Source organism: Euleptes europaea, chromosome 10 (genome assembly GCF_029931775.1).
Source record: "Euleptes europaea isolate rEulEur1 chromosome 10, rEulEur1.hap1, whole genome shotgun sequence".
In the NCBI taxonomy this organism is placed as follows: Eukaryota; Metazoa; Chordata; class Lepidosauria; order Squamata; family Sphaerodactylidae; genus Euleptes; species Euleptes europaea.
In genome coordinates this window covers 15,137,728-15,164,425 of record NC_079321.1, presented here as the reverse complement: position 1 = coordinate 15,164,425, position 26,698 = coordinate 15,137,728, and the positions used below count along the sequence as shown (strand labels likewise).

The 26,698-nt window shown below is 44.7% G+C and overlaps 1 protein-coding gene across 1 annotated transcript in view; it reads right to left on the bottom strand.

Annotated features, from left to right (window-relative positions):
* Window positions 1–26,698, bottom strand: part of IQCA1 (IQ motif containing with AAA domain 1) — a 140,142-nt gene that overhangs the window by 73,586 nt on the left and 39,858 nt on the right. Inside the window, 1 exon segment of the mRNA XM_056856864.1 lies at window positions 22,286–22,491. Within this exon segment, the coding sequence (XP_056712842.1) occupies window positions 22,286–22,491 (206 nt within the window).

Genomic DNA, 26,698 nt, shown 5'->3' with positions numbered 1-26,698 from the left:
AAGTAGGCCATTCGGTGGAATGAACCTACTAGACCGAAAGCGCAAGGCCTAAACTGTTGCTGAGAGAACAATCTTAGGCAAGGGTACTCCCAGGAAAAGGCTGCCTGAGAAGCATAACTAGGAGGTATGGCTCGAAGGGGCAATGAAAGCCGGAAGGAAGAACAAAGCAACATAACTATCAGGGATGTGGATCCCAGGAACAGTGGAAGCCACTGCCTAGAGTTTGGCTTTTTACACACAAATTTCTGAGAATTACCCAGCAGCGGAAGTGGCGGCAACGGCCGCCTCCTGAGGCTGCGGCGCCAGGTTGAAACAAGCCAGTTTTTAAAAAAGATTTCAAGGGTCTTTTCATTGCTCTGTGGAGAATGAAGAATGTTCTTATGGTGGCAGGGAAGCCATCTCCGGCTCAGTCTGCAGCAAAAATCCTTTTCAAGAGAAAACATGTCCTCTCGCAAGGGGCTCAGTCGAGCTTGCTCAGCGCATGAGTACACACATACATTTCCCACATGTAGTTACAAGCATTCTCTGTCTCTAAACTGAGATTAGGAAATCTCAGGCTAAAGTTGCTGAAGACACAGACAATTTCAGAGACAGATGCCATTTGTAAAATAGCTGTTTCTCAGTCCTGCACACCTAGCAGCAGACATCAATTTAATGAAGAAATGGGCTCTCTATTTTGAATATATGAAGTAGAAGTTAGAATTCAGCAAAGAAGGGTGGAGATATAGTAATAAATATAATATCAAGGTAGCAGAAATATTGTGTTCTGGTAATAGTCAAGTCTAGAATAGCAAATGAAGAACAAAAATGAAGCATAGATTGCGAAACAAGAACTGTATTAAATATTAAGTATAGCTTTTATAGTCAGCTTGGAAAGTAGTGAAAATATGGATATTGCATATAAGCAGACAATTGATTAAATAAATGTTCAGTTTGACACGAGTACTAATTTAAAATGAACTCCCTGAAAGACTGCTTACATTGTATATATATGAATGGTTGAGATAGGTATGCGTGTATGTTTGTTTTTGAAAATTTTAAATAATTTTTTTCCCACAGAATATAATCCATTAGAAAACAGTTTTAGATATGGAATCTATATTGCTGGAGGTTGCTGGTAAAAGGACGCTGAGCTCAGAAGCCAGCATAGGGGACCAGTGCCTGCCCGACCAAGTCCTGGAAATTTTCTAAAAAGATCAGGGGGGATTTGAGAGGGGTGGCCAGCATCACGAAACTGAAGAAAATGGGGTAGTGGTGTAGGTGGAACCTTACAAAGCGCCGCAAAACTTTCAAAGAAAAGAAAAACTGCTTCAGGTGTGTTCCTGATAAAATCTTTGGTGCAAAGGTGGTCAGAGAAAAAGAAAAGAAAAATCAATCGAAATGCTGAAGCTGGATCAGCTTACACCCTGAGATGCAGCAAAATCACCATATGGGAAATGGCAACAGCTTTTCCTAGGCTCCAACCTGGATAGCCCAGGCTATAGCCCAGTCTCCTCAGAAGCTAAGCAGGGTCAGCCCTGGTTTGTATTTGGATAGGAGACCACCGAGGAAGTTCAGGGTCACGCTGCAGAGGCTCGCAATGGCAAACCACCCCTGAACAACTTTTGCCTTGAAAACCCTATGGAGTCGGCACAAATCGGTTGCGACTTGATGGCCCTTTCCACCACCACCAGTCCGATGCTCAGTGAAATAGCCAGAATGAGTTTGACAAATCTGGCATCTTAGGTTTGCTGAAGTTGTGTTGGCTCCCAATTTCTATGACATCATAAACGCGCAGATCTCAGAGATAGGTGTTTGCAAACACTTATTTTGTAGTGGGAGATACGGTGCTATTTTTTGCCATAAGCCTCAGGATTGCAGGACAAGAACGACTGGAGATGAAGGAAGAGTTGCCCTGGCTCTAGCCTCTTAGAGTACAATAAAGCTTATATTTGGCCATGAGGTCCATACAACACCACTGCTGTCTCTCTGTTTCTGCTCACTGTGACAATAACAAAAGTACTGCCTGTGTCCCCATGCTGATTCCCAAAATTAGGGGAAGGATTCCATCAACATCCAGGTGTAGGCATCTGGTTGAACCTCATGTTGAAAGTTAACTCCAAAATTATTTATAATGACAAAAGTAGATGTTTGTGAAAAAGCATGGTGAGACGTCAAATAAGGACATTTCAGAAAGCCAGCGTGGTGTAGCTGTTAAGAGCGGTGGTTTGGAGTGGTGGACTCTGATCTGGAGAACCGGGTTTGATTCCCCTCTCCTCCACATGAGCGGTGGAGGATAATTGGTGAACTGGATTTGTTTTCCCCACTCCTACACACGGAGCCAGCTGGGTGACCTTGGGCTAGGCACACTCTCTCGGCCTCACCTACCTCACAGGGTGTCTGTTATGGGGAGGGGAAGAGGATTGTAAGCCGGCTTGAGTCTCCCTTAAGTGGCAGAGAAAGTCGGCATATAAAAACCTACTCTTCTTCTTCTTCTTCTGCAGAGATGGAAGTATCCTATGAGACAGAAGCACCCGATACTTTGCTGCTTTTCACATTTGTTAATGATGATTCTCACTTGTGCATTAAGCTGATATGCTGTCCTTGCACTCCAGTGGTTTCTCCCATTCACTTACATTCATTTGGGATTCTCTTTTAAATTAACCGAAAATTTGAATGGAACTGTTAATGCGTGTGTACTGATACCGCAACACTATTACTTTACTTGTAACCTCAAATGAATTTGCACTGAAGATGGCCAAATATTCCCAACCACTTCAGTAAATACATGTAAAGAATAAGATTTATGATAGCACATCATTAACCTAAACATTTTTCCTAGTAATAGAGGCAACAGTGCATTACCTAATCTCTGTATTCCCGCAAGGCCTTAAATGTGGCGCTCCCTTTTTTCTTGCCATAAATTTTCTTTATATATACACAAATATATAAAGTTGAACTTTTGGCGGTCTGGAGGAAGACTATAAAGAATGTGAGGTTTGTATGAATAATTACTGCACAGTGGAGGCAGGCTAGCCGACTGAACAGCAAGTAAAGGAAGAAAACAACCCTTTTCAGAAGTACTGACCTTTTTGTTTTATAATCTCACCTGTTAGACATTCTTCATAGCTAGTGATAAGGTAAAGTTGACTTATTTTCATTTTTGTTACTTAATTTTTCTTGCATTAAAAAAGAAAAGTAGATAATTCATAGCAGTGCAGATCTCAGGAAACTGCCGGAAGTGATTCGTGCTTCAGAGATTGGGGGGCAATACCTCATACTTAAGATAAGATGACTCCAGGTTCCCTCTGCCCTGATATGGGGGCCACGAATGGGCCACGCTCGGGGTGGGCCAGGGAAGGAGCAGGGCTTAGTCAGCATCCTAAGCTCCCTTGGCCTATTCACCATCTCTGGCACAATACTCACCAGCAACAACAAAAATTGAATAATTATAAACATCACATTTAACTAAGTGGAAGTGAAAAATAAATTCCTCTCAATTGCCCCCCCACCCACCCACAAACCTACGTAACTACAGCACAACTCAGGATACTTGAAGCACAAACCCAAGCAGAGTTACACCCTTCTAAATTCATTGAAGTCGACTGGCTTAGATCGGTAATGGTGTAACTCTGCTTAGGATTTCAGTTATTCTGCAGCAGGTTAACAGCTTTCCTAAAGCCTATATGAACATCAGCCAGGACACCCATAGCTCAGATAACAGGGCATGATGCACAGAGCTTTTTTCTCTGCTCATGAGGCAAAGAGTGTTTTTGTTTGTTTTTCTGTTGCCCCAGAAGGTCGGACCAGAACCAACGGGTTGAAATTAAATCAAGTTTCTGTCTAGACACGAGGAAGAATTTTCTAACAGGTAGAGCGGTTCCTCAGTAGAACAGGCTTCCTTGGGAGGTGGTAAGCTCTCCTTCCCTGGAGGTTTTTAAGAAGAGGCTAGATGGCTGTCAACAACGCTGATTCTATGACCTTAAGCAGATGATGAGAGAGGGACATCTTCTGAGCATGGAGTAGGGGTCACTGGGGGTGTGTGTGGGGGAGGTAGTTGTGAATTTCCAGCAATGTGCAAGGGGTTGGACTAGATGACCCCGGTAGTCCCTTCCAACTCTATTATTCTATGAGCTATCATTTGCTTGCCCCATTGTGGGGGGGGGGAGGGTGGTGTAGCTTTGAAATGGGCACAAGCGGGACCACTTGGCCAGAACAGCGAAAGATGAGAACGCACATTATAGCATTATATTGCTAACAAAGCTCTGCTCAGAACCCTTCCAGGTACTCCCTCCTCATGACACCAACACTGAACTAGAGCCTCCGTTTTCCCAATGAGATACAAGGAGCCGGAGACGGCTGTATTTCCAGCTGGCTGCTTCCATGTTGTGCTTCTTCTTCCCACAAGGTGAAAGGTACAACCCAATAGCAGCAGTATTCTGTCTCTGCACTGCTCAGAATTCCACACATGATAAAGATATGGAGGAATTTAAATGTACGTGGATAAAGGCCACCTCATATTGGGACAAAGAGGCAAAAACGGATTTTAAAAGTATAGTTAACGAATTATAGTATAATATGATTTTAAATATGATATAATAATAGATTTTTTTTCCTGATATGTCATAACACTCCATCGGAAGTCCAATGGTGGAGGGCACTGTGGTGGGGGGATGGGATTTGGATTCAGGGCACGATATGGCTTATAGATTGATTTGAATATTGTATTAACGGATAAATAGTGCGCTGAACATGTAATTTTTGTTTTTTTTATGTATATGTATTTTGTATTTTTTTCTCTTTTCTTTTTTTTTCTTTTTTTGTGTTTATTATGAAAATAAAAAAAAATTATATATATATATATAAAAAAGAATTCCACACAGGAGGCTTATGTTTCAGGCCATAGGATCATGGCCTGGGACAACTTTTTTTCTCCGTATACTTTTTTTGAGGGGGGAGGGGATATTCAGCTTGAGGAAGAGTTCTGGAGAAACTGAAAGATTGTATACTATTTTGTGTTATTTTGGTTGTTTCTAATAGGAGGTATTAATGGCTTCCAATTCCTTTCAACAATTTCTGAAGAATCACGTATACTTTGGGGATTATTTAAAGAAATTGTTACTTTTGTTGGGACTAAATCTTTTATTGGTAATTATTTGAATCACATATGCCATTTTTCTAGCTCCACTGTCCAGGTTGTACTAATAACACTGCAGTTAAGCTTGAGAAGGCACTTTCATTAAAAAAAAGGTGGGAAGAACATTTACATTAAAAAAAACTGAGAAAAAATTACCATAAAAAACACAGATAAAAGGTTTTGATGATTTCCTTAAATTTTTACCAACTATTACATGTTAAAAATTATCTTATTTTTTAAAAAACCTGCATACATTTTATGCGTAGGAAAATACTTGTAGTTTTTATTTATTTATTTAATTTACTGTGTTTATAGTCTGCCTTTCTCACTGAGACTCAAAGCAGATTACACAGTGTACACTGATAACAGTCCCTATTAAGAGACATCTAATAAGCACAACATAGGTCGATATAATCTATAAAAGGAACCATCAAATGAGCAATGTATTAGGGCTGGGATTACTGAAATCTGAATGAGCAAAGCCCATTGTGTTTGGCTTCTGGGATATGCTTTGAATAAATTGCTAAAGAGAATCTACATGTCAGCTACTCATATTTATACACGTTTAGTTTTTCAGATACATATTTTTTTTAAGGATGCTGGTCGGTGATAATCATAACCCTTTCAGCTTCTCAATACAAAACATTAGCTGATGTAAATTGACCAGAATCCTGGAACGCTTTCCTGTGGCTTCTGAAGTGTGAAAAAAGAGAGGAAGGGAAATAAAGCACATGCCTTCAATTAGAAGCCAGCATCATTCTAATGCAGAGAGCCCATTTATCATCATTGCTAACTGAAAAAACTGCTAGCTCTGCTATCCAAAAAACACATTATGGTGCCCTGGGATGTCAATCTCATTAGCCTCCATTTTCCTGATTTAGGAAAGAATGTAGCCCTGTTACTCACCGAGAGGGCTCTTTCCGCTCCGAGGTAAAAGGGGCATCTTGAAGCTTGGGTTTTCCCGCCCTTTGCTCAGGGAGGCAGGACCAAATCTTCTCATTTCCTGTCTCCTGGGCGGGAAAGCCTCTAGCTTCCACTTTTCCAAGAGGCCGTTGCTAGAGACAGGAGTAAAAACTAGAGAAGACATAAACATGAAAAAACCACAACCAAAAAACGTGGTATGGAACTTTTTTAACAGTTAACATTCTATCTACACACACAAGACTTCTACTTGGTGTAGTAGGAAACTAAGAAGCAAAAGAGTGACCTTTCCCTGAAGGTAGGACAGACACATGGGAATCCCTGGGCTGTCGTATCCTAGTGTGCATGTGGTTCAGCCAGTTATGCTCAGAGAAGTGAACTGAATAAGCCCAGGTTGCCTAGAACCTGCCCCTCTAAGACTAGGGCGGGGCAAGATGCCCCTTTTACCTCGGAGCGGAAAGAGCCCTCTCGGTGAGTAACAGGGCTACATTCCCGCTCCAGGCAAAAGGGGCATCTTGAAGCTTGGGATGTCCAAGAGCAGTAGTATTTTGGGTGGGAATTAGTTCTCCCTTTCCTCTACCACATGCTGTAGAACTCGTCTTCCGAATGCCGCATCCGCCGAAGCATAGGTGTGAATGCGGTAATGTTTTACAAAGGTGGAGTTTGATGCCCATGTAGCAGCTCTGCAAATCTCGTCGACTGACGCTTGTCTGGTAGCTGCTGCTGAAGTGGCGGCACTACGAACTGAGTGGGCTGTGATGCCTGTTGGGATCGGAAGATTGGATTGTTGGTAAGCCTCAGCAATGCATCGTTTGATTGCTCGACTTAAGGAAGGTCTGGATAGTCTGTGGCCCTTGTTAGGGGCCGAAATAGAAATGAAGAGATAGTCTGTAGACCTAAAAGGAGCTGTTCTGTTGATGTATATTTTTAATGCTCTGCGGACGTCCAGAGTGTGCCATAATTTTTCTTTGTGATTGGTAGGATGAGGACAGAAGGAGGGGAGGTAAATTTCTTGCTGCCTATGGAAGGTAGAATTGACCTTAGGAGTAAAGGCCGGATCAGGTCTAAGTACCACCTTGTCTTTTTGAAAGAGGCACAGCTCTTTCCTGATTGAGAGAGCTCCCAACTCTGAAATTCTTCTTGCGGAAGTAATTGCCGTGAGGAAAATAGTCTTCATCCCCAGATATGGAAGACGGGCGACGTCCAAGGGTTCAAAAGGTGGTCTCATGAGTGCTCGAAGAACTAGACCAAGATTCCAAGAGGGGAAGCGATGAATTGGAGTAGGGAGTGTTTGGGCTACTCCTTTAAGGAAGGCTTTGACTTGGGGATGGTTCGCAAGGGTGTAGCCATCCAGGACAGGAGATATTGTAGCTATGGCCGACACTTGTTTGCGCAGGGTATTTGGCCGTAGGCCCAGAAGGACACCATCCTGTAGGAAGGACAGGAAGGATGGGAGGTCCAGCTGGAGGGGATCCGTGTGTTTGCGTCTGCACCACCTGACGAAGGTTCTCCAGGTGTACTCATATATCCTCCGAGTGGAGGGTCGTCTGGCTTCTATAATGGTATTGATCACTTGTTCGCTCAGTTGCAGCTGCCTTAACCTCAGCCTCTCAATGTCCACACGTGGAGCTTGAACCAGGCTGGGTTGGGGTGGATGATGGGTCCCTGGTGTAACAGGTTTGGGAAATTCGGGATGCGCCATGGCCTCCGAATGGACATTGCCATCAGGTCCGCATACCATGGTCGTCGGGGCCAATCCGGAGCGACCAGGACTACCAGGGCCTTTTCCAACTGAATCTTCCTGAGTACCCTTGGGAGTATGGGTAAAGGAGGAAACGCAAACAGGATGCCTGGAGGCCATGGGACTAGTAGAGCATCTATCTGTTCCGCGCTTGGATGGAAGAAGCGGGAGAAAAACCTGGGGAGCTGTCGATTCTGATGTGATGCAAATAGATCCACCTGAAGCGGACCCAGCTTGCGGTCGATCAGTTGGAAGGCTTGATGACAGAGTGACCACTCTCCCTCGTCTATTGTCCGACGGCTGAGCCAGTCTGCTCGCACATTTTGCACTCCTTGGATGTGTTCTGCCTGGATGTGGAGAAGGTTCTTTTCCGCCCATCTGAGGATCTTTTCCGCTTCTTGATGCAAGATGGATGACCGGGACCCGCCTTGCTTGTTGAGGTGGGCCTTCGTTGCTATGTTGTCCGTCCGCACGAGGACAAATTGGCAGTGGATGCGACTGTGAAAGTGGATGAGGGCCAGGTAAACTGCCCTTAGCTCTAGGAGGTTGATATGATGCTTTTGTTCCTCCCGGGACCAGATGCCTTGAATCAGTTCCTTTTCCAGGGTGGCTCCCCACCCTTGGAGAGAGGCGTCGGTGAATATCTGTACCGGTTCTGGCAAGATGAACAATTTGCCTCTCCGGAGATTCGGTGGGTGACTCCACCACCTGAGACTTGTTCTCGTCTTTTGATTCAGGGGAATGATCGAGTTGACTTTTTTGGTGATCTGTGCCTGGTGAGGTTTGAGAAGCCACTGAAGTGGTCTGGCGTGTAAGCGGGCCCAGGGTACGGCTGGAATGTAAGAGATCATGAGTCCTTGGAGACTTGCTAGAGTTAGGAGATGTGATGTCTGTGCTTTGGAAAGTTGCTTGGCAAGAAGAGATATTTTGGATACTTTGTCCTCGGGTAGGATGATGGTGTCTTTGGCCGTGTTGATGATTACACCTAGGTGTAGCAGAGTCTGTGAGGGTTGAAGGTGACTTTTTGCGTAATTGACGAGGTATCCGTGGTCTTCCAAGGTGTTGATGACTCTTCTGGTATGAGACAGCGACTGTTGTAGTGAGGGAGCGCACACCAGCAAGTCGTCGAGATACGGATGGACCTGCATCCCTTCGCGTCGCATCTCTGCTATGAGGGTCACCAGCACCTTGGTGAATACCCTGGGAGCTGATCCCAAGCCGAATGGGAGGGCTTTGAATTGAAGATGGTCTGTGTGATATGCAAATCTTAGGTATTTTCGATGTAGAGGGTGAATTGGGACGTGGAGGTATGCCTCCGTAAGGTCGATGGATGTCATGTAAGATCCGTGTTTTAAAGCCTCTATGATGGAGTGTAGAGTCTCCATCCTGAAATGTTTTGTGGGGACATATTTGTTTAAAAATTTTAGGTCTAGAATAGCCCTCCAGTCCCCGTTCCTCTTCGGAACAGTGAAGAAGGTCGAGTAGACCCCTGTGAACTGCTCCGGGAGAGGGACTCTTTCTATTGCACTGATGTGAAGAAGATGGTTGATTGCTTGTATGGTTCTGAGATGTTTGGCTTCTGATTTGGATCTTGGAGAGGGCACAAAGCGGTCTGGAGGGAGGGTGCGGAATTCGATTTTGTAGCCCTCCTGTATCAGCTGGAACACCCAGGCATCCGACTGGGAGCCCACCCACCGTGGGTAGAAGAGTTGGAGTCTTCCTCCCACGGGAATTGTTTTGGCGTCACTGTTTGTTGGTCTTAGGGAATTTGCTAGCCTTGTCCCCTCCTCTGAACTGGGAGTGGTAAGGTCGGCTGTTGAAACGGCCCTGTCCTTGTCTACGAAAAGGCTGGTTGTTGTTGTGAGACCAGAAAGGTCGTCTCTGGTCTTGTCTGAATCGTTGAAGGGTGTGAGATGTGCGAAAGGAATGAGAAAAACCCTTCTGTTCTTTTTTGGATGACTTGGGCATGGCTCGCTTCTTGTCCTTGGTTTCTGCTAACATCTTGTCAAGACGTTCGCCAAATAGTTTCCCTTCTTGAAGAGGGTAGGAGAGAGGAACGGACTTAAACTTTGAGTCCACTTGCCAGGTTCTGAGCCAAAGCGCCCTACGGATAGCCGCGTTGGAGGACATGGATCTGGCCGAGAAGGTGAGAGCATCCAGGGCTGCGTCCGCAAGGAAAGAAGATGCTAAAATTATTCTGTCCATGCCATCAGTGATTCTTCTGTCTGCTCCTGCTAGTAGCTGAGAAATCTTTTTTGCCCATGCAATGGAGGCTCGGGCTATGATGGCAGCCGTAGCATTGGCTTGAATAGTGAGAGCTGTGGATTCATGAATTTTTCTGGATAAAAATTCCATTTTACGGTCAAATTGGTCCTTTATGGTTCCCACCCCCTCCTCTGATAGACCATCTGGGGATTGCAGGGAAGCCACTGGGGCATCTACTACTGGTAAGGCCAGAAACTCCATGGCTGGTGGAGTCATCTCATACAGCTTTTTGATTGATAATGGGAATTGTCTGTTTTGAGTGGGTTTTTCCCACTCAGCTCTAATGAGCCTTACAAAGTACTCAGGGAGGGGGACCCTTTTGGCTTTAGGGGCACCCTGAGGGAAGTAATCCTTAGAGCCTACTGGCCAGACCTTAGGAGCAGACTCATCTGCCTTAGTGGATGGCTGATCAGAAAGCTCCAATGCCACAAGTGCCTTAGAGAGTAGGTATTGGTAATCCTCAGGGGAGAAAAGCCTAGGCTGCTCTTCCCCTGGAGAGATATCAATCTCTGTGTCAGAGTTGTATTCTCCCTCCTCTCTATCTTCTTCAGAATAATATGATTGGGAATCATCAGCTTCCTCATCATGTCCTTGAGCACCACCACTGGAAGCCTTTGGGGCAGCCTTAGTGTGCAGGGGGGCAAGGGAGCGAGATTGGCTGCAGCAGGGTTCGCTAGCCATAGATCTAGAGGGAGATGTGTGTGCCCTGTGTTGATGGACTTGTGGGGCCAGAATGGGGGCGCTTTGTCTAGCCTGTGTTCGGTCCAGGACTCTCTCAATAATCGCCTCCATATCGCTTACAGAAAACCAGGTTGCCCCCGCCTGCAAGTTCCCGGCGCTTGGTACGTTACCGTCCTGTGCACCGGTTTTTCTCCCTGGGCTGGAACGGACCGACTGCTCAGCACACCGAGAGGAGGAAGAGGAGTCGGTAGGCGCGGCCGCCTGGACACCCGAGCTGTGCTTTGGGTCCAGCGATTGCTTTCGGCTCTTGTTGTTGGAGCCGCCTGAGCCGGGAGCCTTGCCGCCTGTGTGCTTTCGCTTCGCCCCCACCTTTCCTTTCTTCTTCGAGGGGGAGGAGGAGGGGCCGGCATGGCTGGCGTCCTCTGAGAGTCCGCCTTGGCGGCTGACGGAGGATTCCCCCAGGGGCTGAGGCCCCAGAGTCTTGAGGGACTGATCGTAGTCCTTTACTGATAATAGGTCGTCCTCTCTAGGGACGTCCTTCGCCGCGCCCGCCATCTTGGATCGGGTCGGGCGATTTCTAACTAATTTTTTTTTTTTTTTTTTTTTTTTTAGACAGAGAGACAGACAGACTGGGACGGAGGACGGAAGATAGCACAACAGGAACTAAGAACAGACACGACTAACACGAAAAGACGAACCAGAAAGAAGAGGCAACAGAGCTCTGCGAGTTGCTTGCTCTCCCCGCAAAGGCAGGACTAAAAGTGGAAGCTAGAGGCTTTCCCGCCCAGGAGACAGGAAATGAGAAGATTTGGTCCTGCCTCCCTGAGCAAAGGGCGGGAAAACCCAAGCTTCAAGATGCCCCTTTTGCCTGGAGCGGGAAAAGCCAATAGCTCTGTATTTTTATCTGCTTAGCTAACATCTCTGTTAGAAATACACTACTGTAGATAGTTTATACTCTCAACCTTGGCTAATCCTTTGGAGACCCATTCTAGTTTATCTCCCCCGATATGATTAACAACAAAGTGCAAATAAAATACGCTGGTATTGTATTCATCCATTATATTTATTTTAAATGAATACCCTTTGACTTTTAATATACGGATGATGATAGTACTGTTGATAATTTTATTCTTTTCTATGTGACTGGCCATGTGCCGTATTAATAAATGACTGCTAGTACAAAAGAAAATTCTGATCCCAACCACAAAGAAGTTTTTCCTACACGCAAACCTAATGATTGCTTGCGGTAGTTGTCTTCTCAAGCGGCTCAATTTACACATGCAGCAGAACGAGGTGGTTTCACGGCTATTTCAGAGAGCAGATGGGGAACTGTATTTTTGACAACCCCTGTAAGTGAAAAGTTTCTTGGGACTAAAAAAGTAGCACAACAGGAAGAAAACTGGACTAGAACTTCTCTCCCTGGTTTCCTAATTTTTGACTGGCATGGAATTTTCTTTTTTTTACTTAATGGGAGTATTCAAAAATGTGATTTCCCCACCTGCATTCTGCAATTTTACAGTCTGTTGCTCCTCCACCTCACCTTTCTTCAGTCCCATTCTGAACCAGGCCCAAGAAGTCGTTGTGAGGCCAAGATTCTTCTGTTTGATGGAAAGTGGGTTGAAGGAGAAAACACACCATCAATTTCTCAGTGATCCTGATGAATAACTTCCTCAGAGATGTAATACAATACTGAGGGGAATTTTGGTAGAAATGTGGCAAAGGTACCAATGTTCGATTTTAGATATGTTTTCCAAGGTATTTGTATTTGGGAGGGGCTGTGGCTCAATTTGTAGAGCATCTGCTTGGCACGCAAAAGGTCCCAGGTTCAATCCCCAGCATCTCCAGTTAAAGAGACTAGGCAAGTAGGTGATGTGAAAGACCTCCGCCTGAGACCCTGGAGAGCCGCTGGCAGTCTGTGTAGACAATACTGACTTTGATGGGCCAAGGGTCTGATTCAGTAGAAGGCAGCCTCATGTGTTTCACCTGGATGCATTAATGAACAGAGTAATGGCGAAGTTTCCAGATAACACGGAAGAATGAAAGACCGCAGGATAAAAAAAAACAACGCTTGTGAAAAGCTCAAGAAGATAAAGAGCTCAAGAAGAGCTCAATATAATAGAAGATTCAGTTTTGACTAATGTACATTGGAACAAATTATGCTATAATAATGGGAAGTCAACTGAGCACTGTCACAAACCCACCATGGTTCTCAGCCACCCACTGCTGCCATGCTCTATCCTGCCACTCGGGGCTCAGCTTCGCTCTCTGAGCTGATTAAGACCAAATACGTCTGGTGTTTAAATACTTACTTTCCAATCCCCAGGGATCAAGAAAGAACCCTGCCCCCCCTGCCTGAGAGTCTTCCACGGTATGGGCTGCCACCAGCTAAAGGAATACTTTTGATTTTTTATCCTATTGTGTGTGTGTGTGTGTGCCATCAAGTCACATCTGACTTACAGTGACCCCATAGGGTTTTTAAGAAGAGACATTCTGAGGTGGTTTGCCATTACCTGCCTCTGCTTCACAACCCTCGTAGACCTTGGAGGCCGCCGATCTAAATTCTAACCAGGGCCGACCCTGCTTAGCTTCTGAGATCTGACAAGATCAGGCTAGCCTGGGACCCATTACAAACCAGAAATCTACAGCCATGTTTCTCGAGAGTGAAACAAGCTTCTCCCTCACCCCTTTCTTCCCTCAGTGTTCCTGTGTGTCTCTGCTGGCACTGTCTATCAGGACTAGCTCCCTCTGTGTAGCAAAGCAGAGCAGTATATGATGAGATGTGGGTGAGATTCTTCCCAAAAATATCAAAAGATCATGGGTATAATAAACGTAAGTCCTAGAAAGCACAGATACTTGGGAACAATTAATAGACAGGCAAAACTCTATGAAAAAAACCACAAACGTATTTTGCTAGATAATCCTATACTTACAGGAGGATCTACATTCCTCTTCCTGGGAATAGGTCAAAACTTGAGAATCTTGACAGAGACTGTCGGATCCTGTCTTCCTCATTCCCAAGTCCTGATACGGAACTGCTGCTCAGGCTAACATATTTATGGACTTTCTGTAGCCGGGGAGTTCCTTTCTGGAGTCAACCGGAATTTAAGGTGCAGGTTTGAAATTTTCCTCTAACTCTTGACCAATCACAGCCAAAGTATGAATTAAAGGAGTTTATCTTGCCAAAGGAAACCAGTAATAATCCATCAAGGGCACTTGTCAGTTTACCCAATGGGGAAACTGAGACTGGGATTCAGCTTCCTTTCCCAGCTCAATCTATCATCATATACCTGTCCCCCCTTCTTGGAATATGCAACTTTAGGATTTAATTGCCCTATTCCAGCGGATAAACCTGCATTATTCTAAAATCACATTTATGTTTTCTTAATAGGAACAACTAATCTGAAAGGGGATCCAGGGATTGGAGTGTGAGTTATATTATAAATCTCTGAAAATGTCCACTCAGCATGTTGCAGTAGTGAAAAAGGAAGTGCAATTCAGATCTATTAGGAAAGTAATTGCAGAGAACTCACCATTCTGATACTAAGCCCATCATTAGCAAACTGTTATGGAATAGTATAGCCCTATCTCATCAGATCTTGGAAGCTAAACTGGGTCGGTACTTGGAAGGGAGACCTCCAAGGAAGACTCTGCAGAGGAAGGCAATGGCAAACCACCTCTGCTTAATCACGTGCCTTGAAAACCCCACCACGGGTTTCTATAAGTCGGCTGCGACTTGATGGCACTTTATACACAGATTCAAGAACTAAATCTAGGGAAAGACCTACGTGAAGATCTAAAATGTTATCAATGGTACAGACAGGTCCAGGAGAATTAACAGATCACACTCTCCCAAATCCATCTCCTGGTGCAGGTCACCCACCAGAGCAACCAAGGCCATTTCAGGGTGTTCATTTATTACTCTTATTCACTCTATAGTGTTATTTTGTTAAAATTGAGGGAACAAAAATGTCAATGGATATTTGAGCATTTTTTGTATTATAATCTAAAGGCAAAACCAACCAGCCTTTTGTAAATTTTGAGATTATGCTCTTTAGCTTTTGAAAGTTAGAAGAGATCTCTTTGAACAGGCGTGGCACAACGCCGGTGCTCAATTGGCTGAATTGTTCCAGGTTTATGGTACAGAGATTTATCTTTGTTTCATCAAGTATGGGAAATATATGAATCTGGGGGATTCCGCCTGATCCCCCCCAAAGCCATCAAGCTGCCTCCATTAACGTCAGTACTCATAAATTTCCAGTGTACACTAAAGTAGGCAACTTTTGCCACTACACAGAAGCTGTTCGGAGTCCCTGTCCTCCTATAAATCTAGCAACACCCCATAAAACAGAGTAACTACACATGGGCTTAATTACACTTCCCTTTCTTTCTTTGGAAATAGAACGTTTCACACCTTCAAAATCATCAGTATGGAAAGAGTTATGCAAAAAATCAAAGCACACCAAAAAATGAAAACGAATTTAAAGTCTCAAATAGTAGGAAATTGTCTGCAAAAGGATCCCTAGATGTTCCCACCCTCAAAACATACACGTCCCATATCTTACTAATATTTAGCAGGTTCCTTCCCTCCTAGCCCACACCACTTCTGCTTAGTGAGCCAGCATGCTTGGTCATTCTTTCTGCCAAGAAAAATGCAAACATACTTTATTTTATGGTTTTCAAGCTTTCTACCTTCAGGGAAACCTTCTGACATTTGACTTATTTGCTAAGGAAAGGGAAATCTCAAACGTACAATAAATTTCCATTCTTGGTGGCTCTAAGGTGGGCAGTCTGACTACTGGGTAAGCCCCTCCTCTTGGTCACCGGCAGAGTTTTTAAAGTTAAGGTGACATCAAGGAGAGGGGATCCCTCTGACCTCAGACTGAGGTTAGAGCACTGAAGGAAACTGAAAGACGTGACCCTCCACAGTTTAAGGATGGACCAGGCACGGCACTTTTCCTCTCTCCTCTGAAGTAAGGCAGAGGGGAAGGAGGGGATAATGGTTCAGGGAAGCGAAGAAAGCGGGCCAGTCTGCATGTAAGTGGAACTGACTACACTGTTGAAGAATTCAGAGCTTCTACCTTCTCCTTTCCCCACAGACCCCTCAGAGTATGATGTCCTCAATGCTGAATGGAATTCACATCTGCATGTGTCGTGGCTGAGCTACCTGGTGGCAGTGGCTAGCTGCTGCATGGATCTGACATGAAACCTTGCTGAAGGGATTACATCCCAGCTGGACAAAAGCCATCCCTAGTAGGTTACAGAGCAATAAAGCTGAAAGGGGGCTTTGAAGATGAACTATGGTCGGAAGATCCTCCAGTGATCTTCAGTCTCTGGACTGGACTCGGTTCCACCAGCACAGTTGTAATGGCCCGTCTCCAGAATAAGCTGACAGACCTGCTACCCGGTGTCAGGTTCCAGGGTACACTTCATGGAAATGACCTCCAACATATAGCCATCAGTAACCAATCATCCCTCAGCAGCTGCAAACTGCTGGAAACGGCCTTCTGTCTTTCCTGGATGGCAAAGCTGTCATGGCATCCCGCTTGACAGGGCTGCTTTCTGCTTTCAGGCTGACAGCTGATGCTGAACTGGGCTGGGCAGACTTGGGCAGCCTGCCAGTCACTCCGCAGGAAATGACATGTTGCCCCAGTGCTTTTCTGCTGGGCCATTGGCAGTCTTGGTGATATTCTCTGCACAGCTCAAATAAGACTGACTGGTGGTGATGTTAGGGCTGCAGCTTGCCGCTCTGGTGTCTTCAGTACTGCTGTATGGCAAAAGGGAGCTTGGCAAAAGGCTGGAACTTTAGCACACATCCTGGAACGTGTTGACCCCAGGGCTCCCGCTTTTGGTGGGTCTTTCCTCTCTGTCTTCTGTGTGTGGGGGGGTGACATCTGGGGGCCATGGCCTCTGGGGGGACTGGCTGTGCCTCTGCATGCCATTCACAGGGATGTTATTGGGCTCTGTTCCCTGACTGATGGGTGTTGCTTGGGTTGCCAGGGGCTCCAGCACATCAGCTGTGTGCCCTAAGCCTCACATGAGCCAGCGTGGTGTCATGGTTAAGAACGGTGGTTTGGAGCAGTGTACTCTGATCCAGAGAACCAGGTTTGATTCCCCACTCCTCCGCGTGAGCGGAGAACACTAATCTTGTGAACTGGATATGTTTCCCCATTCCTACACACGAAGCCAGCTGGGTGACCTTGGGCTAGTCACAGCTCTCACAGAGCTCTCAGCCCCAACTACTTCACAGGGTGTCTGTTATGGAGAGGGGAAGGGATTGTAAGCCGGTTTGATTCTTCCTTTAGTGGTAGAGAAAGCTGGGATATAAAAACCAGCTTCTTTTTCATGTGGTGGGGGGAGCATGTTGTCCCCTCATAGGGAACCAAGCAGCAGCTCCTCTGCCATGATGAAGCCACATCAGCGTAGCCACACTGTGGCTAGTAGGCTCTCAGGATTGGGCTGTAAATCTACTGTGAAAGGACATTTATCTCTTCTCCCTCTAGAAACCTCCTACATTAGGGAAGGGGCCGTGACTAGAGCAGGCAGAAGGGCTCAGGGTATCAAAGGAGGGGCCTGGCTCAGTGGTAGAGCATCTTCTTGGCAGGCAGAAAGTCCCAGGTTCAATCCCTGGCATCTCCAGTTAAAGGGACTAGGCAAGTAGGTGATATCAAAGACCTCTGCCTGAGACCCTGGACAGCCGCTGCCGGTCTGAGTAGACAATACTGACGACGATGGACCAAGTACAAGGCAGATTTAGTACAAGGCAGCTTCATGTGTTCAGGTGTACATTGCTGTCCAGAACAATGCACAATGTTGCACATGAAAGTTACTGTTACTTAGCTCTTCTGTTATGAGGTCAGCAATGCCAATGCACAATTCCCTGAGGCACTTTAGAATCACACAAATGAACCTTCACAAAAGCCGGACTCAAGTGTACTAGCCAGAGGCCACAAGACATGTTGCGGCCTTTATGGCACACTGTGTTTCCCAAAGGCCCTATGTTCAATGAAAACCCACATCTCTCGCCAGAAACATCAGGATTCTGAAATTCTACAGAACTTTAAAACATCTTAAGCATAATGTGGCCATTTTAATAATACTAAGCTGAAGTATAATAAACCTAAAAATACTATTCAGGATTGATGAAGGCTGCCCTACCTTGAAGAATGAATTGCAATCATCGCTGCTATTTATACTCAGAATATTTCTTTGATGTTTAAAATCAGCACACTCATAGCATGTGCAGAATTGTTCTTAATGCTATTCTGACTCTCTGCATTTTGTGTTGTTGACTTTTAGCATGAAAAGAGGTATTGGCCAGCTATGTACATGCAGCGAAAACACAATTAATTTGGAGAAGCACGCTTCCTACATTATATGCCAAATATTAAAATATTAATATATTTTATTACTGTATATTATATGGGAGCCAGCGTGGTGTAGTGTTTAAGAGCGGTGGTTTGGAGTGGTGGAGTCTGATCTGGAGAATCGGGTTTGATTCCCCACTCCTCCACATGAGCGGCAGAGGATAATCTGGTGAACTGGATTTGTTTCCCCACTCCTACACACGAGGCCAGCTGGGTGACCTTGCCCCACCTACCTCACAAGGTGTCTGTTGTGGGGAGGGAAGGTGATTGTAAGCCTATTTGATTCTTCCTTAAGCGGCAGAGAAAGTCAGCATATAAAAACCAATTCTTTTTTTTCTTCTTCTTCTTCTAAATTAATATTAAAATGTCAAATTGGGCAACTTTTGAAAACAAGGCATGTCAGGTTTTGAGGTACAGTTTCCACAGACTTCTGGGAGACTGCTAGTTGAACCATAAAACAAGTAAAACAGCCAGATTAACTCTGTACTTCTAACCGTGACAGCACAAGCAGAGCAAAAGGCAGCTGCCGAAAGGACTTAAATACTATGGCAACCTGGTTGTCCACTGTGTGAATAGTTCCTTGCTGTAGTAATACTGCTGAGGGCCTTTGCTCCCCATTTCTTCAGCAGTCACCTCTGCACAACATAGGACTCCCTCAGTATCTCATCACTCTTGCAGGAAGGGGGCCCAGATAGAATTGCTGTTCTATTTCATCCAAAGAAGACAAGGAAATTCTACTCTTATGTTTGTATGGCCAATAACATCTTGGTGTAGGGCTGTGATACCAATATTTTGGAAACAGCAGAGTGTTTCAATTTCATTCATTTCGCTGAGGAGGAACCACAGTCAAAGAGAAGAAGAGTTGGTTTTCATATGCCGACTTTCTCTACCACTTAAGGGAGACTCAAACCAGCTTACTATCCCCTTCCCCTACCCACAACAGACACCCTGTGAGGTAGGTGGGGCTGAGAGAGCTGTGACTAGCCCAAGGTCACCCAGCTGGCTTCGTGTGTAGGAGTGGGGAAACCAACCTGGTTCACCAGATTAGCCTCTGCCGCTCTTGTGGAGGAGCAGGGAATCAAACCGGGTTCTCCAGATCAGAGTCCACCGCTCCAAACCACCCCTCTTAACCACTACATTATGCTGTCTTGGCGACAGCCCAGTATCACCATTTGGGGGGGGGGCTGTGGTCACATTCTAGTAGGGCACACATTCTAGTAGGGCATACTTTTGTTTCCAGTGCAGTAGAGGATCATAAACAGCAAGAGTGGTTTGGAGCTGGTCATGAGACCCAGTTAGGCCCTACCTCCGTACCTAAATTGAGCTCCTCGTCTGCAGTGACCTGGGCACTGTTCCTAGAGACTGGATTCAGGACTTCTCAGTGCATGCACTGCCAGTCTGTAGTTCAGAATCTGGGATCTGAAATGTGTGGTATTAAAGGCAGGATGAACCATAGGAAGGGAAGAGTCAATTACTGTTCTTTTAGTGCACAACAAAACTCTCATGGCTTCAGTGCTCAGAGTGAAGAGGTGATCCATTTTTGCACAGATTTTGGTGTTGACCATAATGCCTGCCCGAAATACTTTCTGGAACAAGGTTCCTGGTGCCAGAGCAGCAGGAGAATGGCACTCATGTGGGAATGTAAGGTGCTGATGCCCTGGGGCAAGGGCATCTGTTACCCTTTCATCTGGCTAACAGGATCTAGCATCATGCTCCCATACAGAGACAAGAGCAACTATCTCTCCCAGTCATCAACAACACTACCATCTCTACCAGAGGAGTAGAGCGGGACCAGCCGTTATCTCCACTTAAGTTCTTCCTTGCAAGCCCTGCTCCTGGCTGCAAAGTAGAGACAAGGCTTTTTGCAGTGATGGCACTGCACCTGTTGAATGTCTACTTTGTTGTGCACTAAAAGAACAGTAATTGACTCTTCCCTTCCTATGGTTCATCCTGCCTTTAATATTTGTCCTATCATTCCACAGAATGCGTAAAACGAAATTGTTCTGAAAGGAATTTTTTATAAAATGAATAAGGTTGTAGTTAATGTCTGAAGAACTCAAGACAGTCTTTGTTGTACATGTTATGCTGCTTTTATTGCATTCCTCTCTAATTCTGTAAACCAGCTTCACTACACTGTTTACTGTATGCAGTATAATGTTTCATTGCATTGTTCTCCAATCTTGTAATCCTATTATGTTTTGTATTAACTGTGTTTTAGCATGTTGTTCTGTAATTTATTTGTCAGATGTATCATAATGTTCTTCCTGCATTGTTTTCAGCTGTAATCTGTATTGAGTATTCGTGAGAAACGCAGACTAGAAATGATGTAATGAAATAGTTGTAGTATGTTGCTGTTCAATTAGTGGTTCTCTAATCACACCATTCAATCATCAACCAAAAGGGAGGCTGCAACCAAGAAATCAGAAGGATATTGAGACTTGGAAGGGCAGCCATGAAGGAACTAGAAAAGATCCTTAATTGTAAGGACATGTTGCTAGAGGCCAAGATCAACATAATTTATACTATGCTATTCCCCATTATTATATATGGATGTCAAAGTTGGACAGTGGGGAAAGCTGACAGGAAGAAAACTGAGTCATTCATGTGGTTTTGGAGGAGAGTTTTACAGGTACCATGGACCGCCAAAAACAAAAAAACAAAAAAGAAGAAGAGTTGGCTTTTACACCCCACTTTTCTGTACCTTTCTGGAGTCTCAAAGTGGCTTACATTCACCTTCCCTTCCCCACAACAAACACCTTGTGAGGTAGGTGGGGCTGAGAGAATTCAGAGATAACTGTGACTAGCCCAAGGTCGCCCAGCAGGCTTCATGTGTAGGAGTGGAGAATCAAACCTGGTTCTCCAGGTTAGAGTCCGCCACTCTTAATCACTACGCCAACAACAACAAATGAGTTGGGTTCTAGATCAAATTAAGCCTGAATTCTCCCGACAAACTAAAAGGACTAAATGGAGGCTCTCATACTTTGTTCGCATCATGAAAAGACAGGACTCACTGGAAAAGACAACAATGCGAGGAAAAGTTGAAGGTAGCAGGAAAAGAGGAAGACCCAACATGAGTTGGATTGACTCAATAAAAGAAGTCATGGCCTTCAGTATGCAAGACCTGAGCATGGCTGTTAACAATAGGATATATTGAAGGTCATCCATTCATAGGGTCACTATAAGCTGGAAGCAACATGTCGGCACATAACACAGTCACACCATATATGAATGAAATAAAGAGGCAGAACCGGGGACCCTTGCCTTCCCCTGCAACATGAAAGTGTGTCCCTGCTCCAATCCTTTCCTTTAGATATTCTTGTCTCCATGCTGGAGAGAAACCAAACCAAGGTGTACCATCTAATGTTGGCATTTCACTAACACTGGATTGCCGTTTACTCAGGAAGGTTCTAAATTATAATGTTTGAGCACCCCTGAATTAGAGTACTTTTGCTGCAAAAGAACACAAAACCTTTAAGGAAAGAATGAAACACTGAAAAGAACAACTGAGGTGGGGGGGAAGCAACACCAGACAGAGCCTCATCCCCATGTTAACTACAAATTATCTTGTGTCCTAACATCATAATGCCTGCAGATGATGTGAAGGACTAGGGAAACACGTAGTCTAATAACATCAGGAAAAATAAATTGTGCTGGACATTACAGAAGGAAAGGGGGAACTCAAACAGGCCTGCTTTGTTGGCCTAATTGTTGCTGAAAAAGTAAATCTATGTCTAGGCTGGCACCCTTCAAATGTTTTCAGAAAGTGGGTGAATCTTCTGTTTGACTATGCAGATTAAACTTAAATTGCTTCTACAGCAGCTGCCACCACAGTTTTGGTTTTATTCTCTCAATTTTCTCTCCCGGTGCATATTTTAAATTATACCTCTTCTCCTCTGAACCCGGATTTCCTCTGGGTGAGTGTGTGCTCTGCCTCCAGTGGCAGCCGTTTTGTGGTTGGCTCCATCTCCCGTGGCAGCCATTTTATGGTTGCGCCCACCCCCGTGTCAGAATTCCAAAGATGCCCAGAGATGCTCAAAAAGGTTGGGGGCACCCTGCCTAATCTGTCCTCTGAGGGAGATGTTTTTGTACAAACCGTTTTCCCTATTAAAGCAGCATATGTGGTCCAAAGGAATTACTTAAAAGAGTGTTGTGATTCCTGAATTAAGTTTTTTTTTTGTTCTTTTGCTATATCCTCACCGGCACTCAATGAACCACTGGCGGATCTGATCCTGTAGACTCTCTTTGATGTCAGGACCTTCAATTTCTTTCACACGGTCTTTGATGGATACTAGAGCATTCCGGTAGTCTGACTCATGCTTCACTTGAATTTCACACCTCAGAATATCCACCTTCTGGGCACGAATAATAGAAGGACTAGGTCTTTGGAACTGAGGAGGTGGGATCTGAAAAGGAAGCAGGAATAGGCATAGGCATCAACAATACATTTACCTACATCACGTTTGAAGAAGAGTTCGTTTTTATATACCGATTTTCTCTACCACTTAAGGGAGACTCAAACCTGCTTACAATCCCCTTCCCTTCCCCTCCCCACAACAGACACCCTGTGAGAGAGCTCTAAGAGCTGTGACTAGCCCAAGGTCACCCAGCTGGCTTTGTGTGGAGGAGTGGGGAAACAAATCCAGTTCACCAGATTAGCATCCGCTGCTCATATGGAAGAGTGGGGAATCAAACCCGGTTCTCCAGATCAGACTCCACCACTCCAAACCACCGCTCTTAACCACTACACCATGCTGGCTCTCCTTTGATCCTTATTTTATTTCCATGTTCTCCAGTTGGTAACTCTAGAGGTAATTTCTTCTGCTTTTTCTGAATGAACCCACCCAACAAGATGAGATCTGTCCCAGTTGGGACTTGCAATGATGTTCCAGAATATGTCTAATTCTCCCCATCCCTCCATTTCTCCTTTTGAGCTTTGGTATCTGGACAGGAGATAAGTGTGCACATTTCATTATTCATGCAGCAATTGTAGTTATCACATAATAAAATGAATATGTGAACCATAGAAAATTGCAGCACAGGAAGACTCATAGCTTTGTGGTGGAGTGCAAGCAGAAAGTTGTGGGGTTGATTCCTGGCACTTTGAATTAGAGAAATGGGATGGAAAATGCCTCTGACTGCAAATTTGGAGAACACCTGCCAGGCAGAGTAGACAAAGGCAGGCTTGACAGACCAATGATCTGACTTAGTTTAAAGCAGCTTTGTATGCTCAGAGAGAGAAGGTGGTACACAGCATATCCTTGCTCTATATGTGCAACATAATAGACAAACTGGTCATGGTTATTTTGGACAAATGTCCCCAGATGAGTACCAAGCTAGTAAAAACTAAGGACAACCATTTTTTGTGAAGGCTGAGCATGTGAAGTCTCTTCAATTTATTCTCATATGATATATAAATATTCTTAGTGTGCAGAGCATGCATTTGCAAAATGGATATATTAAATAAAATGAATATATTAAATAAATAGATGTGGTAGCTTTCATAAGGAAAGATTTATTCAGTCCACTGTTTTCTTTTTTTGCCTATCCTGGAATAATTCAGGCGTAGTGGTTAAGAGCTGTGGTTTAGAATGGTGGACTCTGATCAGGAGAACCGGGTTTGATTCCCCACTCCTCCACATGAGCGGCGGAGGCTAATCTGGTGAACTGGATTTGTTTCCCCACTCCTCCACACGAAGCCTTTTGGGTGACCTTGGGCTAGTCACAGCTCTCTCAGCCCCACCTACCTCACAGGGTGTCTGTTGTGGGAAGGGGAAGGGAAGGTGATTGTAAGCCGGTTTGAGTCTCCCTTAAGTGGTAGAGAAAGTCGGCATATAAAAACCAACTCTTCTTCTTCTTTACTACTAGTTCAACTGGGATTTTTGGGACTACACTGCATCTTGTAGAGTTGACCCATCTGATACTACAGGTGCCTCCAGTGACAGATTTCAAGTTAGATGTGGTAAAAGTCCTGTACTAATGCACCTTAAGCATTCAAAATAAACAGTGCTTGGTGGATTTATTCTTCATCTTAATGTCGTTTGTTAGAAAACAAGAAAGAAAAAGACCTGTTCCTTCCAGCAAACACACACACAGCACACAATAGATGACTGTTTTAATGCTTTTGTGTCAATTACCAATATTCAAAACAGTGCTTCAAGTGTGGGATGCTTTGTGAAGGCAGGTGGAGAAGACTGCTGTTTGGCAAACACTCTGTTTATCCGTATCAGAAGGGTGCCAAAGATTTAAAATTGAATTTCCCAATGTTCGCACTTCCCATTGGTTCTTTTTAATTAGAGTATTGTTTTCTAATTTCTTTGCTTAATTTTATGTGCACTGTTTAGTCAGTCGTTTCCTGGTATTTTTTTGCAGCTGGTAAGAACTTGTGAGGAAATCCACTTCCCTTGAGAAGGGGGGGGGGAAACCCTTAAAAAGAGCAAAGTACTTTAATTATTTTTAAAAAAGTACTGAAGTTTCTCATCATTTTAATCGCCTACACAAAGAATATGTTTAGCTACTTGTAAAGCAGCAAAGGGAATGAAAATGAAAACGACTCAGCTTTCTTTCTGGATTTATTACAGCATTTTAAAAAACTATATTTGTTTTTACCTGCCACTATAACGGTGGATGTTTGTGAATAATTCAGAACACAGGGAGACACATGGAGCGGTCTTAGACTGACAGCCCATTCCTGAGCTGGTGGCAGCCGGGGACAGCAAGGAGGAGGTGCCGGCGCACCGCCTCCTAAGCTGTTCCACAGCCGCCGAAATACAAAAACAAAAAGCCTTTTAGAGGCTTTTTTTTTGTCAAACGGGGCCTTTACGCCCTGGGGCAAACGGGGACAGGAGGCTGCCTAACAGCAGCGTAAGTAGCCTGGATGCTGGCGTGGAGGAACCCAAAGCCGGTGCAGCGCCTTCATGGCCTCCGAAGGGCTTTCGCCCTTAAAGGTCAGGAATGTGCGGTAAGTAAGAACACTGGCCCGCAGAACAAGCAAATAACGTTACCAAAATCTTCATCACTTGGGCTAGTCATATGAATAAGATATACAAAAAATAGTCATTATCTATAACCGATTAATACATTAACGAACCTAATAATTTTCTGTTAAGTAAAATTAGAATTACATTATAATACGTCTAGTTCAAACCTTAACTTTCACAATCTTGTTACTGTTTATGAGCCTCTGTGCAAATATAAAAAGATTTCCATGTCTCATTGTGCTGCTCAAAGGCGGAGTCACTGTTGATATTTATTATATGGGTCATTTTTGCCATCAGGGCATATTCCAATAATTTGTCCCTCCATTCTTCTATGTCTGTAATGGATGGTTGTTTCCATTTCCTTGCTAAAACCACTATTAAGATTTTACTTGTTGTGTAATATAATATTTGGGGATACATGAGATACATGGGCAAATAACTCCAATAACTGCTACCCCAACTAAAAGAATGTAAAAGCTGGCTCTTGTTTTGCAAAATATTTTTAATATTAACCTAGCATGACATTGCAATCCTAAACAGAGTTATACCCTTCTAACCACACTGACTTCAATGGTCATAGAAGGATGTAATTCAGTTGAGGACCACACTAAAAACACCCTTCAAGTCCACAGTATTTGCACTGATTCTGAAAGCTTCTGATCAACACCATTAATGTCTTTTCACATCCAAGGGAATAATAATATTGAATAACTGACACAAGTAAAAACAGAGTTTCACTTACCTGTAACTGTTGTTCATCTGGTGGATCTTCTATGCAGGCACACATTGGAGACTGCGCAGGCACAGGCCAGCCATGGATAAGATTTGTCAGCTTCTAGAAAAATCTAAAAGAGAGTGCTCCCCCTCCCCTTGCGGCATGCAATCTCCCCGCCCACGGTCACATGACCCAAGGGGGAGGGAGCACTCTTCCCTCCAGTTCGCCAACCGGCCGCCACGGAACCAACCACTGGTCTAGCGGAGAGGTCCCACAGCGGGGAAGGAGGGAGGGATGGGTGCCTGCATAGAAGATCCACCAGATGAACAACAGTTACAAGTAAGTGAAACTCTGTTTTTCATCTGCGTGGCTTCTATGCAGTCCCACATTGGGAGAGTAGCGAGCTCGCTTACCAGGACGGTGGGTGTGGGACAGTCTGCAGTACGAAATAAAGACTGCAGTACGGCACGTCCCACGGCTGCATCTCTTGCCGAGTCCACATCCATAGCATAGTGTTTCATAAACGTAGAGGGCGTGGACCAGGTAGCAGCCTTACAGATGTCCCAGAGATCTATCTTAGAGGAAAAGGCGATGGAAGCCGCATACGCTCTGGTAGAATGCGCTTTGATCATAGGAGGGCACTCCTGGTGAGCAAACTCATATGCCATTTTGATGGTTGACGTGATCCACCTCGAGAGGGTCTGAGGAGAAGCACGACGACCCTTGCGGTGTCCACCGAAGCAAACAAAAAGGCTGTCATCTTTACGGAAATTCTGAGACCTTTCAATGTAAAAAAGAAGGGCTCTGCGGACATCGAGGGAATGTAATGCTCTATCAGCATCAGAGGATGGGTGAGGGGAAAAAACGGGAAGGACAATGTCCTGTGTAAGGTGGAAGGCTGAAACCACCTTAGGTAAA